The following is an 18,260-nucleotide window of genomic DNA, read 5'->3' on the forward strand; positions in this document are numbered from 1 at the left end:
ACTGTTCCCATATCCCCGTCATAACTCCCATCACTATACTACTCTACACTTCATCTTCTCTGTCTTCATCCCTTCCAAAACTTTCTTCTCTGCCCTCTTAGAATGCCATTGCTTTACAGTAAACTGTACTGTATTCTCAAAACATCAATGAATTCTTTCACCATCAACTCCCTTGCCTTTTGCTCTACTTATTAGTATTACACTCTCCTGACAAAACCCCTGCCTTCTTCACTTTGTGGCTAAATCCTAGGTGCTGAATTTTGCTGGAAGATAATCATCCAAGTTTATAAGGTTGTATCACCTATAAATGAGGGTGTCTAATCTAAACTTGGATCCCAAGGTTATGTATTCTTTATCAACTCAATCTAACCTTTATCAATCTTTACAAATCACTTCCAGCAAATTAGCTCCCCCTAATTTATCAAAAAAGAGATGAAAGCATCAGTGATATTTAAACTGAACTCAGTGATATGCCACTGAATGAACGAATTCACTATACGTAAACACCTTTTTCCCTTCCCTCCTATTATTACAATAAAAATAATGACACTCTTTCTATCTACAAATAACTCCATCTTGGCTCTAGACTGTGTCTCCTCTGAATTTCCAAGACCCAAGACTCCTCTTCCATTGATTTTAATTTTTTCAAGTACTACCATAACTTTTGTATATACAACACAATTCATTTATTTTAAACTAGAAACTCGGTGCATGAAATTTGTACATTGGGGGGGGGGGGGGGGGAAGTCCCCTCAGGCAAGCCTGAAATCTCTCCAATCCGGGACCCCTCCGGGTATTGTCTGAGTACTGGTTTAGGCCCGATCCCGGGGATGCAGCCTAAACCTTCAGATGGACATCCCTCTCACAATATGGGACCACTGGCTCCTAACTTCTTACCTGCCTGATTGCCCCTAACTGCCCTCCCTGCCAGCCAGATCACCCCTAATTGCCTCTGCCTACCGGTCTGGTTGCCCCCAACTACCTCCCACCCCGCAGGCCTGGTTGCCCCTAACTGTCCTCTGCTCGCCCACAACTGCCCCCCACTATCAGCCTGGTCACTCCTAACTGCCCCCCCCCCCTGCCGGCCTGGTCACCCTCAACTGCCCCCTACTGGCCTGGCCAACCCCAATTGACCCCTGCCAGCCTAGTTGCCCCCAACTTCCCCTCTGTTGGCCTGGTCGCTCCTAACTGCTCCACACTGCCGGTCTGGTTGCCCCATACAGCCTGCTGTTCAGTAATTTGGTTGTCCCTCACTAAGCCCCCTGCCAGCCTGGTCGTCCCACACAGCCTGTTGTTCACTCGTTTGGTCATCCTCCCTAGTCCCCCTGCCGGCCTGGTTGCCCCATGCAGCCTGCTGTTCAGTCATCTGTCTGGTTGTTTCAGTCGTGATTGCCTCTGGCTTTTTATATATTAGGATATGGAGTATATACTGAAGACAATGGATTCTTGGGAGATTACAGAAAGCACCATTTTGGTCATAGTCACAGTGACTGTTCAGTAGAAGCATCTTCTTTCATGAATCTTTAGCAAGATAGCCATATTGTCATGATCAAGAGTATGAATTTTATTATTAGTCAATGGAAAACTACTGAATAGCTATTCAGGAAAGAGACATTGCCCCCACCCTCCCGCCCACCCTCAAGAAAATTCCAGCCAATTAGACCGAGGACAGAGTTTAATGTGAGTAAAGTGATTCAGGTAGCATCCTATACTTTGACTGGGTATCTTAAGAAGAACAAATATATCTTTTACTCAAATCTAAATCCACTCCTACTTATGTGGAAAGCAATGCTAAAGATCATAACAGAAGAGTTTTAATATATCAACTTCAATGAACTATTTTAATTATTGCTGGTTTATTCAGCAATAAAACCAGGCATTCTCTTAGAGTTCTAAAACTCTATAATATTATAACAAAAAGAAAGATTTGGGACAAAAACAAAATTATCAGAGGCAAAAATGGAGTAGGCAGGATATTCAGAACAACTTAAATTTTTTTAAAGTAGGTTGCTAAATATTTTATACATAAAGATAGAAAGAAAGCTTTGAAACAGATATTATATAAAAAGGCATTACATTAAGTAGTAATTATCTAAATACTATAAAAGTTGTAAGTAAGAAGGCATATATAATTGAAGCTAAAAATACTGGCAATATGTAACAAAATGCTATTCTCAAAAGAGACCTAATAGAGGAAAATATTTTTTCATCATGAGCAACAATCTCTTATAAGCATGTGAAAGCAACTAGTCATTCCAGGTTTTCCCTAAATCTTGATCCTGTTTTGTTTGTTTTTTTGTTTTTCAGTTTAAAATAAAATAATTTCTTTTTTTTAATTTAATTGGTCTCTATAAGTTAGATGCTAAGAATGAATAATCATTACTAGTTAAACAAATAATTTGCTTTTTTATGGTTTCAACAGAATTACAGGTAACTTATCAATTACTAATTAATACTCTTTGTTCAAAGACCTGGGAATTTAATTAATGTATATAAACAATTTTATTAGGCCACAGATAAAATGTCATATTTGCTATGCTATTGTCCATTTGAAAAGGCAATTCAAGCAGTTAAAAGTTTAATTCACGTGAAATATATGTCCTAAGATTTTGCATGTATATATCAATTTTTTTTCCTCACCGACTTTCCTCAACCACTCATGAAATAAAACAATGAAATGCAGTTTTCTCTCTATCATTCCTATTATGTGCCTATTTTTTTAAAATACTTTCCAGAATACTAAAAATCATTTAATTCAGTAATGTACTGCTTCTTTATAAATGTTTAAATTCAGATTTCAGAAATTAAAGACTTATTTGTTTACTTGTGGAACCAATAATAGGAATTAAGGAAAAAAACATCAATTCTATACAGGAAAACCACTGATTAAAGTCCAATGTTTGACTACTTAGAAAATGAACCATCCACAAATTCACTTGTGGGGATAATGTACAAAAGGCTTCAAATATATGGAGAAGACCATGAAAGACATATATTAAAATAAACAAACGTACTACAAAGGTGATGATATTTAAAGTAAATGTGACAACCCCATTAAAATGCTACACACGTTTTCTGCAAAAGGGAAATCTAAAAAGATGAAATAGATGCTTTATATAAAATATTTACATATACAATGTGCAAAACCCACTATGGATAGTAACCTTTATGGCTTTGAAGAACTAGATATTTACATATCTTTCTTTCTGCATGTGTGTGTGTGCGTATGTGTGTTTTGTATATATTTTTAACAGTTGACAGCTGTTTTAGAGCATACAGGGATGCCAAGTTGAATGAGGGTCTTGATTACTTCAAGATTAGCTATCTAAAGTTTCTATTCATTTTAAGTGTTGTTAGTTGGAAGAGTCATTAGTCACTTCCTTGTCTCATAGAACATCAGCATACATTTACATTGTTAATGAACATTTGGGGTAAATGAATTAATGGCACTTTTAAACATCAATTCAGTCCTAATAACTCTGTATGTCATAGAAATGTTAGGCTAGGATATAAACGAAAAGCCTTTTCAGAAAAGGTAACTACTCATTCCTGCAACAATAAGGGATAAAATTAATTTAAAATGTTTTTTTAACTACCTTTTTAAAGACAAGCCTCCATATTTAATAAACTAGATCAGAGAAAAATATGCACTTAAAAAACACAACACAAAATTCAATGCTCTAAAATAAACATTTTAGCCAGAAAATTTTGGTGAAATTATTTTAAATATGTCTAACCCAAAAACATATTCACTTTCATAATATCCACTGATATAAGGGTTTGCAAAATAATTGGACTTATTTCATTATAAGTGATTTTTGCAGGTATTGCATTTGGGGAAAAAAAAAAAAAAAAAACATTACGAGGGAAGGCAGTATTTTTACCACTGAAATATTTAAAATGCTGAAACTGAAATGGGACAATTATTTCATTTTTTTTTATATTTCAAAACCTCAAACAGCAGTCTTTTTGAGTCCTTTTAAATAAAAGCAAATATAAAATAAAATACATTGTATGGCAAAGTATACTCTTTCCAATAACATACTCCATAAAACCAGGAGTTTGAAATAGCCAATTTAAGGTATCAATTATTTTTAAAATTCCCAAAATATGAGTTAACGGCAGATCTTTATACCGATATAGAAAAAAATAATGTATTTGAAGTATATAAAACACATGTAAATTGACTAATTACGATTTTTAAAATAGATTTCACAATCCTGATATGTGTATTTCATAAGTGAAATATTACAAGGAGTTTTCTTAGTCAATAAGTCAACTTTATCACCTAGTGAATCACTCAAAATAAGGATAAGGTTTCAAAAGTTCTCACATATTCATTTCCTTCTAATACACCATATTATTATTAATATTAAAAAAAATACAGAGTTCTAATATATACACATTCAACAAATTTTTATGGGGTTAGCCCTGAATATAGTTTACTTTTTAATAATCTAACTTTTAACAATTTAAATGCATAGATCTGTAAAAGTACAACATAAATTTCAATTATTTTTTTTTAAAGGAAAATAAGGCAAGTCTTTTAATTCTGGAGTAATCTCATCTTGCTAGAGTGAAAAAAAATCCTGCTTAAGTCAACACCAAAATGCTTAGACTCCTTTAAAAGAAGTTTGACAAAGTAATTTTCCATTTCAACATCCTTATTCTATATAATAAAGAGATAATGTGCAAATTGACCCTCTCACCTTCACAAGAGGGCTGCCTACCAGGCCGGCAGAGGGGTTAGTGGGGGATGACCAAATGATTGAAGAAGCAGGCTGCATGGGGCAACCAGGCTGGCAGGGGGATTAGTGAGGGACAACCAAACAAACTGAACAGCAGGCTGAGTAGAGCAATCAGGCCTGCAGTGGGGTTAGTGAGGAATGACCAAACAACTGAACAGCAAGCTGCATGGGGCGACCAAGCCAGTGGGGGACAAAAGGGCAGTTGGGGGCAGCCAAGCCGGCAGGAGGGGGGGCGGGCAATTAAGTGCAACCAGGCTGGCAGAGCAGGGCAGTTGGGGGCAACCAAGCAGTGTGGGGAGCAGTAAGAGGCAACCAGGCCAGTGGGGGGGGAAGGGGGGGAGATAGTTGGTGGCAATCAGGTCAGTAGGGGTGGGGGGGCAGTTAGGGGATACCAGGCAGGCAGGCAGGTGAGCGATTATGAGCCAGTAGTCCAGGATTGTAAGAGGGATAATCAGACTCTTACAATCCTGGGGATCGGGCCTAAACCAGCAGTCAGACATCCCTCAAGAGGTCCTGGATTGGAGAGTATATAGGCTGGGCTGAGAGAACCCGCCCCCCTCTCCATGCACAAATTTGTGCATCGGGCCTGTAGTCTATAAAAATAAAAGCATAATATGATAATTAGATTGGACGTTCTTCTGGACCACCTTCGGGACGAAGCCGGGGCTGCATGGGAAGCCCCGGTCCCAGGCGCCAGAGGGAAGCTGGTGCGGGCAGCTGGGGAAGGTACATTTTGTGCATTAGGCCTTTAGTAATAAAGTAACAGTTTAAGTTTATGGTTTTTAAGAAAACAAATGGCAGTGCATTAAACATTTCTCTGTTTTTATCTGTAATGGAAAGTAGATGTTTTGTGGTATTCATTCCTGTTAGTGCTCCAGCAGAGTTGCCCTGCTTGGTTTCTTCCACAGAATTACACACATAAGGCGGGCAGAGCTAACTGAAGGCCCTCTGCTAGGTTCCCAGTAACCGCAGAACGTATCTGTATACAGAACTTACCTCCAGTCCTGTTTGAGTAGCTAGACAAGGGGTCAATGCCCACTTCTTGGTCTTCCGGCTGCAGAGGATGTCTAGTTTCAGACGAGGAATGATACATTGTGAAAACTGGAGGGTGTCAGCAAAAGTGACTACCTGGGAGATGAAAAATATAGGGGGGAAAAATGATTAATATGTTTTCTCTCTGCTATGACTGGGAATAAATACAAGACTAAATGGATTAAATGAGCATTACAGACATTAACAAGTTTTCTATGGGCTCCGGGTATTGTTACCACTCTTTGGCAGTGTATGCAAAGAGTTGAAAAACTGGCACTAAATTTCCATGTCAATAATTCCTCCCCAAATCTGACCTTCATTGGTAACCTTTGTCTCAATACTTAATCACATTGTCAATGAACTGCACAAAAAGTTAACTGTAAGTTAAATTATCACCACATTTGTAACATTCTTTTGTTTCACTGGCAAAATAATACATATTTACAATAGAAATTTTCAAAATATAGAAAATATAGCAAACTGAAATCATTCATAATTGTATTGTACTTCTGTTAGCGTTTCATTTTACATATCCTTCCTGCCTTTCTTCTGGACAAAACACACACACACACACACACACACACACACACACACACACACACATATGTGTATCCTATATAATAAAAGTTTAATATGCCAAGTGTCCAGTCATCTAATGACGGGTCAACTGTTCAACCAATCAAAGCTTAATATGCCAATGATAATACTAAGTCCACTCAATTGCTTGCTATGACATGTACTGACCACCAGGGGGCAGACAGCTGACTGGTTGACCAGAGGCGATGACATGCACTGACCACCAGGGGGCAGATAGTCCACCAATCAACCAGTTGCTATGATGTGCACTGACCACCAGGGGTCAGACGCTCTTACCAGTAGGTTAGCCCTTGCTGGGGTCCAGCTGATCGGGACTGAGCAAGATGGGCCAGACATGCCCTTGAGCCCTCCTGCGGTCCCTCCCTGGGCTGGCCAACATCCCACGTCCCTTCCTGGTCAGCCGACCCTGATTTGCCCAGATCGGGATTGGAGGAGACGGGGCTGGACATGTCCTGGAACCCTCCTGTGGTTCCTCCCTGGCCCTGATCATGCACCAGTGGGGTCCCTCAGCCTGGCCTGTGCCCTCTTGCAATCTGAGACCCCTCAGGGGATGTTGGAGAGCTGGCTTTGATCCAATTCCGCAGGACACTCCCCTTGGGAAGGCGCCAGATGCAGGGCTCATGGCTGGCGAGCACTGTTGTGGCAGGGGGCGCAAATGTGCAACAGGCACAGTGGGGCCAGGATGAGCAGGAGTGGCAGGTAGTTGCTACAGGCTGCGTTGGTCTGTGGGTTTCAGCCCAATCCCCGCAGGCTACCCAGAGGGACCCCACCGTACACCAGGCCTCTAGTGTGAGTGTGTGTGTACACATATACACACACACACACACACACACATATATATACACATATATGTATACTTTTAATATGATCATGCTAAACATACTGATTATATGAATTATTATGTTTTCCTTTCCATTAAAAATCTGTATTATCATTTGTAATGCATCCCTACTATCCATTATACAGCAATAACAATTTAAAGTTACCAATACCTTATTAGTAAACAATTAGAGTACTATCAGTTATTCAACATTATAAACCTCATGATAAATACCTTTTAGCAATATCTCTGTATCATATTCATCATTATTGTCTTAGTATAAATTCTTATAAGTGTAACTGTTGAGCCAAAACATATGTATTTTAAAAATAAGATTTTGTGGTAAGTTTTTGCCCAATTTTGCTCTAGAAATATTTGTGCACAACAATTCATTTCCCGTGGATCTTATTTTTAAAATACATAACAATGGGAATGGGTAGTTCCTATGTTTTGTGTGTGTGCACGCGTGTGGTGTTTTTGTAGTTTGCTTTTTGGGGGCGGTGGGGGGTTGTGAATCAGTGCAACAATCAAATTTCGTATTACATTTGCTTGGTAACTAGTGAGATTACTTGAGACTTCATATGTTTTCTCTGACATTTGTTCACTGCAGTGTAGATGGATTTTATTATTATAATTGGCTTCATGATTTGTAAGCCAGCTTTAAGTATTAAGGATATTAAACCTTTTTCATAGGATACACATATTTTTCTCAATGTTTGTCTTCAAATTATGAAGCATTTTTATGACATAAGTAATTATTTTTATTTTTATGTTCCCAAAATAACCTATATCTCCTTTTGGGTTTCTGTCTCTAGTAATATGCTTACAAAGGTAAGATTATATAAATAATCACCTATATTTTCTTTTTTATAGTTTTGAACATCTCCCTCCTAAATTCTTATGTCAATAATAATTCTCATCTACACAAGACTTTTTAAATTAAGTTATTTTTGAACTTTCAAGCCATACTAACAGAAGGAGAGGATTAGGTAAAACCAATACTGTGGAAAGCAGAAAACTTTTGCTTCTAACATTTAGTAAGGATTTCTAAAGCTGTAAATCCTACATCCAAAAATAAGATAGTTGTCAGTATTTGCTTGTATGCAATTCAATTAGCATTAATGGAATACTTATTATTGTTAAAAAGAAACAGTAGGCCCAGAATGGAGTCACTAAACCCCACATCAGCAAATCAAGACTTAATATTTAACCTAATTGCGGTTTTGGCTTCCCCCAGGAATGTAACCTTTAACCAATCAACCTGGAATTACCTGGTCAGCACTAGTGAGGTTGATCCCCTTCCATCCACATAAGTAGGTTAATAAAATATGAAACAATCTACTCTTTTCCCCATTCTGCCTGTAGAATCCTTACATTTTGTACACCAACTTGGAGCTCCTCTCCATTTGCTCAATGGGATGCTGCCCAACTCATGAATCATTGAATAAAACTGATTTTCAAATTTACTCAGTTGCATTTTTTATATTTAATACTATATTTAATACTATACAGAATGAATCTGGGGAATATAATCTAGTACAGAATACCAAAATATAAACGACTACTTATATTATAAAACAGAATCTGAGAAATTTTGCTGAAGTCGTTTATTAGAAAGTGAGGATCACCAACACAAATGCGTAAGGGGGGTCAGGCTAAAAGCATTATTCATTACTAGAGGCCCAGTGCATGAAATTCGTGCATGGGAGGGTGGGTGTTTCTCAGCCCAGCCTGCACCCTCTCCAATATGGGACCCCTTGAGGGATGTCCGTTTAGGCCCGATCCCACTGCAGGCCTGGGCCCCCCACCCCCCAACTGCCCTTCCCTGCAGGGCTAGTCCCCCAAAACTACTCTCCTCTGCAGTCCTGGCCCCTTCCCAACTGTCCTCCCCTACAGGCCTGGTCCCCCCCAACTGCCCACCCCTATAGGCCTGGTCCTCCCCCAACTGTCCTCCCCTGCAGGCCTTGTCCCCCCCCAACTGTCCTCCCCTGTTGGCCTGGTCCCTCCCAAATGCCCTTTCCTGCAGGCCTGGTCTCTCCCAACTGCCCTCCTCTGCTGGCCCAGTCACCCCTAATTGCTCTCCCTGCTGTCCTGATCGCCCACAACTGCCCTTCCCTGCAGGCCTGGTCCCCAGCAACTGCCCTTCTCTGCAGGCCTTATCCCCCCCAACTGTCCTCCTCTGCCGGCCTGGTCACCCCCAAGTGCCCTTCTCTGCTGGCCTGGTCACTGATAATACCACAACTGCCCCCCTGCAGGCCTTTTTTTGGTGGCCATCTTGTGGTGGCCATCTTGTGTCCACATGGGGCAGCCATCTGTGACCACATGAGGGTGGCCATCTTGTGTCTTGATGTAACAGTCAATTTGCATATTACTCTTTTATTAGATACAATAGCTAACATATACTAAATAATGTGCCAACAAAAACTACTCTTCATGCCAAAGACGGTTTGGCTCAGTGGTAGAGCGTCAGTCTGTGGACTGAAGGGTCCCAGGTTCAATTCTGGTCAAGGGCATGTACATTGGTTGCAGGCACATCCCCGGTAGAAGGTGAGCAAGAGGCAGCTGGTTGATGTTTCTCTCTCATCGACGTTTCTAGCTCTCTATCTCTCTCCCTTCCTCCTCTCTGTGGAAAAAAAAAAAAAAAAATATATATATATATATATATATATATATATATATATATATACATACATACATACATATATATACATATATATATATTTAATTTTTTTTTAACAATAACAAAACACTACTCTTCATGCTTCACGTATACTCATCATTTCATCCTCCCAACAACACTATCTTCATCTTCATTTTCATTTTACCAAAGAGAACACTGAGTTTAAGAGAGTTAGGTCTACAGCCACACAATTAGTAGCTGTTGAAGCCAGATATGAACCAATCCTCTTTAACTCCGGAGTTCACAATCTTTACTCCTACACTATATTTGGCTCCCATTAGTCAATGAAATAGACAATTTATAAAATAAGGGGGTATAAGAAGATAGGGTCTGTGAATAATTGGAACATCCTTTATTCCGATTCAATCTTTTCAAGATAAGCTAGAAATCCAGAATTTTCTGTGAGATATCTTTACTTGTAAGGATTGGAAAGTAATGAATATCCTAAGAAAAAAGAACTTTATAAAACAAATTAAACACATTTTAAAATTGTATCTGGCCCATGGACTATTTTAATGTAAGATTCATATTCTCTATATATTATTATACTCTTAGAAAGCAAAAATAAACACTTGAAAGTGCTTATTCCATGTTAACTATCAGATTTAACATTTCTTTAATCTCCTATAGCATGTTTTCACATTATATCCTTAATTTCTTATTTTTATAATATAGTATTCTTTCATTATTACAAACTTCACACGCATAAAATATACAAAAAAGGGGGACTTTATATATTCTATGATAAATAGACAAATACTGATATCAAAGTATATATTTGAAAGAATATAAAAATCTTTCTATAGTTAAAATAAAATACTCTACACAATGATGTTTGTACATTCCTGTAAGATGCTCATAGGTTCTTAATTTTTTTATCTTTAGAGAAAATTAGTTCAAGAAATCACTTGTTTTTAATTTGAATAAAAATTCTTTATAAACTGACAAGTCTATGGGGTAATAGCCAATAACCACAATACAAAATTTACCGAACACACAAGTCTACAATAATTCTATTCAGTTAGACATCCACTAGATTCTAAATTACTAGGCCTATGGATTAAAACAGAATCACTGAAATGCTTTTATAATTAAATAAAGACAACCTGCTGAATAGTAATAATGAGTTAATATGAAGAAGTCTATTGAAAAAATAGATAATGTTTTTTCTTTTAATTATGGATTTAAATAATAATCTAGTTTAAAAGTAACTTATTAAGCAGGTGCTGCTTTGTTTTCTTGTTGTTTTGTTTTAAATATAAAGGGCCATTTTAGCTTTCTAGAATAAAAAAAAATATTTTAGTGTGTTAGTTGCTGCTAATGTGGTTATCTTATAAAATCACAAAATACTGTTTGTTGCTTTTCAATGTGAAGGAATTTTCTATTTGTGTTTTGACAATACCAAATGAAAATATTTGACTATAAAATAGAATATCAAGGATTTTTAAACAAGTGAATCTATAATTATTTTAATCGCTGTTATAAAGAAAATTTAACCTATAAATATCAGATAATAAGATAGTATTTGACAAAAATTAAAATAAATTAAAAAATTGTTGGTATAAAATTTTGAGATAATCCCTGTAAAAGTCAAAATGGTATAAACATTTTGAAACTTACAATAGATCATTACATTTCATATTTATTTATATTATAAACTTGGATTTCTATACTTTATATGCTTTAATCTTGTCTTCAGATAATCTAGATTAATAGAGAGAAAAATATATAACGACCAAAATGTAAATGCTACTCAAATTTGTAATTGATGAATTTTAGTTTCTTAAGTAATACCAAGATGTCTCTAGAATTTCCCTAATTGACACAAAATGATCCTCAAAATATTTTATAAATAGAGGCAACCTTATTTTTTCCAATTGAGAAAGCATGACAACATACCTTGTAATTGCTGAGAAAGGAGATATCACTTTCTTTGATATATTTCTCATAAATAGCAGTTCCTACTTCACATGAAATCAAAATTCAAAAGAACTCAAAACTGGTTGTGCAATATGGTCTTACTGCTCTCCTAGTTACAGGAAATGGCACATGAGGCTAAAACTGCCATTTAAAATCCAAGGCTAATCCTAAAGACAGTTGTATTGGCTTCACCAATTTGGTTCCTACAGTATTAAATCTTAAGATAAAAGCAATCTGATTGAAAATAAGGAAGTCTTATGAAATAGTTAATATTTAAAGAAAGAGTAAGAGCACTAAAACTCAGAAAAGTTTTAACATACATTAAATAAAATTTCAAAACAATATTATTTTTCATGAAAACTGAAGCAATACAAGTGTCTAAGTGAAAATTTCAAATTATTAGCATTGTACAGACAAAACAGGTTAGTTTAATAAAATTTTCGCTTTTGAAATGGTATCATATAATCAAAGCCTCGGGGGGGGGGGGGGGGGGATGTATTCCTCCTAAAGTGGAAGTTCTATGTATTTCAGCTTGCATTCATTCTTTCACTGTTTCTAATACACAGGCATAGAATTAGCATTCTGAATTGTTTCTTCCAAAGACATCCATATTCAGAGCTCATAAAGCATACTTCATTCATTTAAATTCTTGACTGATGGTAAACTTAAAGTCTAACACAAATGACAGAGTAATATTACTTTACATAAAGATACCTCTTATAAAAAAACATATCAAAGAGCTTAAATGAACCATTTTCAAAGCACAATTATAAAAGGGAGAAAGGATATAGCATGAATAAGTATCTGTTACAGGTAGCATACATTTACCATGATGGCTATATAACCTAAAATATGACATCTTAGCTCTAAAAGCTAGAAACTTTTATAGAAATTATATTTTCACAATTAAGAGACAGAATAATTGAGCATCATAGAATTGACAAAACTCTTTATTTAGAAATGTTGGTACCTAGAGGTAAATTTGATTGTAGAAATTATTAGATTTTCAAGTCTTAATTATAAGGAAGAAAAAGAGGAAGCAAAGGAGAAGGGAAGAAAAGGAAATAGAGGTAGGGAGAGAAAGGAAAAAAAGAATGAAGAGAGATGGCGGATGGAGGAAAGTGGGAAAGAAGACAAAGAAGGAGAAAAAATTAAGTTCTATTTTTTTTTAACTCTGCCAATCTTTAATGCAAGAGGGTTATATTGGACTTTAAATAAGTTAATTAAGTATTAAAATCAATCATCTGAAAGTCTTAATATTTAATATTGGTTAAATTGTATATCAAAGTAGTTTTATTATTTATTTACTCCAAACCTTTCCAGAATACTTCATCTGACAATAGGGGGTCTGTTTCTCACAAGATAAATGCATTTACAATGCCAAATAAATTATATATAAAAGCATTTGTCTTCATACATGTCATTCAATATTAAATATCACCCATTGGTAAAATCCTGAAACCGTAATTCATTTTTACCAACCACACAATTGTATTACTCAAGTGTTGTCTATTAAAGAAGTATAGAACTACAATAAGGATCTACATACTAAGCATAATTATTTTAAGAATATTAGAACAAATTTAGTCCTTATAATTTCCAGGCTATCAGAAAACGATGTTTAAGGTAAACAATCTACTATAAAAATGCTAGATTCATAAACAATATACCTAATCAGAAATATATAAATTATAATATATGACAAATTTACAGGTGGGCTTAAATATTTTATATCATAAAATAAAAATATATTTGGCCTTTCAATATTCAAGTGCTATAAAGTCATACAAAGTGGCAATTAGGACCATATAAACAAGAGAAAATTGAGCATTATAAAGTGTTAAAGTGGACTAACAGAAATTCTCCACAGTGTAGTCTCATATGGTTTCAGATTTCTCATGAACAAATACTAAGTAGCTCAGCCTAGGGACTAAACCTTTTATTATACAGCTACAAAAATACTCTTACAAATTGTACTATCCCTGTTTTATATATACTGAGTAGCCAGATTATTATGATCTCTGAATGCATAATAATCTGGCCACTCAGTGTAGACTGACCACAGAGTTGGGATTTTAAAATAAGGTTTTTCCATGTATAAGAACTACATTGTGGGTAGTTAGAAAGAAGCAGATGACTTACTATCCAGAGGCTCGGGGCCACTATCTCCTGATCCCTCGACCTATCAAGATATGCAAGCTTTCCCTTATACATAAGTACACTGAGTGGCCAGATTATTATGCGTTCAGAGATCATACTAACCTGGCCACTCAGTGTAGATACCACCTCCAGCTATTAAACTACGCAGTTAGGTTTTCATAAACTCAAAATAACTATAATAAGCAGTTAGGAATTCAAGAATGAGCAATATTTGAAAAGAGAAACAATAATTATAACTTGGCCATTTATATTAATGAAGATGCCACTAAGAATAAGGAAAATAAACAAATGGCCACTTTTTGTATAATTATCAATCAAATCAAACATTTTGTCAAAAATCTTCCCTTTGGTGTAAACCCAGGGAGGCCTGAGGTGTTTTCAGAAGCATAGGACATAAAGTGGGGAGATCCTTCTAAAAGCCCATGTGAATATGACATTTATCCCTTGGATATCAGGGCTAGAAAACACAAAGACATTTTATTAAAGATAGCACTTTCAGCCCAACCAGCGTGGCTCAGTGGTTGAGCATTGAGTTATGAACCAGGAGGTCATAGTTCCATGCACTTTTACATATAAATGCATTTCATACTTAATTAACTTATTTAAAGGCCAATGTAACTCTCTTGCATTAACTCTCTAAATTTGCTGGGGTTACTGGCTCGAACCACAATGTGAAGCATGCAGGAAGCAGGCAATCAATTATTCCCTCTCATCATTGATATTCTATCTTTCTCTCCCTCTCTGAAATCAATGAGTGTTGCCAAAACTGGTTTGGCTCAGTGGATAGAGGGTCAGCCTGCAGACTGAAGGGTCCCGGGTTTGATTCCGGTCAAGGGCATGTACCTTGGTTGCGGGCATGTCCCCAGTGGGGGGTGTGCAAGAGGCAGCTGATCGATGATTCTCTCTCATTGTTGTTTCTAACTCTCTATCCCACTCTCTTCCTCTCTGTAAAAAATCAATAAAATATATTTTTTTTTAAAACTGAAATCAATGAGTGTGTGTATATGTATGTATGTATGTATGTATGTATTTTAAAGATAGTACTTTTAATTTGATAGTAACAGCAAAAACATAGCATTTTAAAAGAAGTAGGCACTGTGTAAGTACTTTTACATATAAATGCATTTAAACAGCACAACTCTACATGGTAGGTGCTGTTACCTGCTTTAATGGTAATGAAACTAGAGAAGTTAAGGTCACACAATTATTAGCGGCAAAATCACCTCAGATGACATAACAATGACTTAATAAATGTCCTGAGATAAATTAAACTGGGATTTATAGGATAAAGCTTTTATTGTTATGTTAACTATCAATATAATGTAATGCAAAGCACTCTCATTTATTTTTCCCCAGGCAATCTTTATCAAAATCTGGGATTATAATCTTAATAGACCCTTTATAGTTGCAAGGTATATGTTCCTTTTCAAATCACTATCTGAGAATAAATGCATGTTTAGTGGGAAAAGAAAATATCAAGTAAGCTTTACACAAGAACACAGCTTATCACCCTAGTTGGTATGGCTCAGTTGCTCAGAGTGTCATCATATACACCAAAAGGTGGTAGGTTCAATTCCTGATCAGGGCACATACCCAGCTTGCAGGTTCAAAGCCTAATTGAGATGAGACAACTGATCAATGTTTCTCTCTTTCCTTCTCCCCCCCTTCCATTCCTTCCTCTATCTAAAAAAGGAGAGCTTGTTGCCATTCTAGGTTTATGCACATCCCATATCCTTTGCTGAGAATACTCTGCCAATTAATATCATTCAGATATCTCCTCAAAATCAGGTCAGTGCAAAAAGCTTTTCCTGGAGCATATCTAATCCAGCAGCAAATCTTGCCAAGCCTACCTTCAAAATAAAATCAAGAATTACACCATTGTACACCACAGTCACCCTGATGCAGGTCACTGCCAACCCTGGCATGGACAACTTAGGTCTTCCTGTTTTCAACCTAGCCTTCTACCCTCCATTTACTCACAGCAGCCTGAGTGATCCATTTTAAATTGAACTCAGATCGTATCTCACTGCTGCTCAAAACTTTCCAGTGGCTCCTCATTTCACTCAGAATAAAATACAAAATCTTCATAAAACTCTACATGATCTTGCCACAGCTACTGCTTTGATCTTTTATCCTACAACTTTCCCCCATGCCACTCAAGCCCTTTATTGCTCCTCAAATGTGACCAGCAAGTTCTCCCACAGGGGGCCTTTTACTTTTCTGGGTTCCAAAGCACTTCCCTCAGATGCCACAGGGCTCACTCTTCCACTGCCTTTAAGTCCAAGCTCAAACGTCACCTTATTTGTGAGGTTGCCCATGACCAAAGGACCTCACTCAGCAAATACCCTCTCTTACTCTTCATCCTATTACCCAGTCTTACTTTTTTTTTTTTATAACATTTATCATCACCTAACATACTACCACATATTACATATTTATATCACCTCCTTTTAGCAGTTCTGTGAATTCAAAGGCTGTATCTATTTTATGCATCCCCTATATCTTCCATATCCTAATTCTTTCATTGAGGTCTTCCTGATAACAATTTGAAAGAGTCCAATAAAGTACAATGAGAGAAAAGTTAATTGAATTCAAATTAGATTATTAACTTAAATCAGTTTTTCAAGAATTCCTAGGTACATGCTAGGGATGTATATTAGCATAAAATAAATGTTAAAGGGATTACAATTAAAGATATTTGATAAGACAGATCCCATAAAACAGACTGGAAATCAGGTAATTAAGATCTTCTAATAGTTGCTCTAAAGAAGCAAGGACAGGTTCCTCTCCGTAACAGCGGCACACCCAGGGCCCTCTCCTGGGAGGGCCTGTGGCAGCTGAACAAACACCTGGTCTGGGCTGCTGCTCAGTATATGCTTAGGAATGCAGGATGGGGAAAGAGAGCGCAATTCCCTGTGGGCCAACAGGCTCTTGGACACCCCCATCCACCCACCCCCATCCACACTCCTGACTTCTGTCATCTTCACTCACCACATCGATAACAGGGGAAGCCATTATATCTAATCTTGCCCTTTGGCTAGAGATCCTCCGCTTTCCCAATGAAACCAGGTAAGACCAAAGACAGCAAGAAATATGTGCACCTCACCTGTGATCTGTGCTCTGTGAATCAAGCCCATATCCTTACTGGAAAAAAAAAAATAACCCACTTCTTCAGGGCTGGAACTAGAGATTCTCTCTTAAGCGCACTAGTACAGTGGGTGAGACTGTCATAAGCCCTTGCATTTCAAAGTGCAAGTAAATGTTTAGATTTTGATAAATTTCAGAGAAACTAGTAACATATTAATTTGTAAGCAATATGCAACCTTTATAAAGTTAACCACCCATAAATAAGTAATAAAAGGACCATTTGCAGGCCAATGATGAGAACATGTCATAAACCAATGACTGAAATTAATCAAATTAATAAAGTTCATGAAAAAAAGGTTAACCATTAAAATTTCTAAGTAGCCCCGTATATAGTATCCTCCAAAAAAAAAAAAAAAAAAAAGGAATGGAATTTCAAAGATAAAAGTAGAGACTGAAAGTATTTTAGTGTAACATCTGGTTTATATTTGACATCAAGTAGGTGATATCTTGCAGCTAATCTTTTAAGTCAATTTTATTAAAAATACACAAACACAAAGAAGGTATGCTATATAACCAACTCTATGTCTACTGTTTTGAAAGATGTTTTTACTTTTATTTCAATTATCTACTGTCTCTTCGGAAGAAATTAAATTCCAAATAAAGGATGGCATTTTGTAATTAAAGACAAATTTTATCTATTTGTTAATTTCATATAATACCTATCTCATGACTAACGTGAGGATTAAATAAAATCATCTGTGGGAATACATACTAAAAACAGCAGTGGAACAAAGATTCATTGTTATAGTTTACTGACAGTAATCATCAATATTTAAAATTTTCATAAGACAGCAGATGTCTGACCAACTACCTCCTTTTAATTCATATTGATAACTAAAAGGTGGTGCAGACTGTAAATAGTAAGAATGGACTAGAAGAGGGAGGGAGGGCCACCTGGGCAGAGGAAGCATCATGTGCATGGGCTCAGAGGGCAGATGGCTCATGCACATTCCATTCAAAGTTGCCAGGAGCTGGGCTCAGCTTAGTTGATCATTGGGCTCAGGAAGTAGACAAAGGCTACATAAGGCATGGCTTATAAAGCACACTTAAGATCCTGAGCTATTTCCTAGGGACAACAGAAGCCACTGAATACTTTAAGTAAAGATGAAGGAATATCTGCAGCTTCTCCCATGTTTAATCTTTCTTCAGTTATACC

The 18,260-nt window shown here is 36.6% G+C and overlaps 1 protein-coding gene across 3 annotated transcripts in view; it reads right to left on the reverse strand.

Annotated features, from left to right (window-relative positions):
• The window catches only part of TBC1D5 (TBC1 domain family member 5), a 375,466-nt gene that overhangs the window by 232,570 nt on the left and 124,636 nt on the right, over positions 1 to 18,260 (reverse strand). For all 3 annotated transcript variants that reach the window (XM_084903302.1, XM_084903300.1, XM_084903301.1), the window contains exon 4: positions 5,745 to 5,876. In XM_084903302.1, the coding sequence (XP_084759428.1) occupies positions 5,745 to 5,841 (97 nt within the window). In that variant the 5' untranslated portion in view covers positions 5,842 to 5,876. The remainder of the gene's footprint in view (positions 1 to 5,744; positions 5,877 to 18,260) is intronic.

The sequence above is a fragment of the Pipistrellus hanaki genome, assembly GCF_964339955.1.
Source record: "Pipistrellus hanaki genome assembly, chromosome: 13".
Lineage (NCBI taxonomy): Eukaryota > Metazoa > Chordata > Mammalia > Chiroptera > Vespertilionidae > Pipistrellus > Pipistrellus hanaki.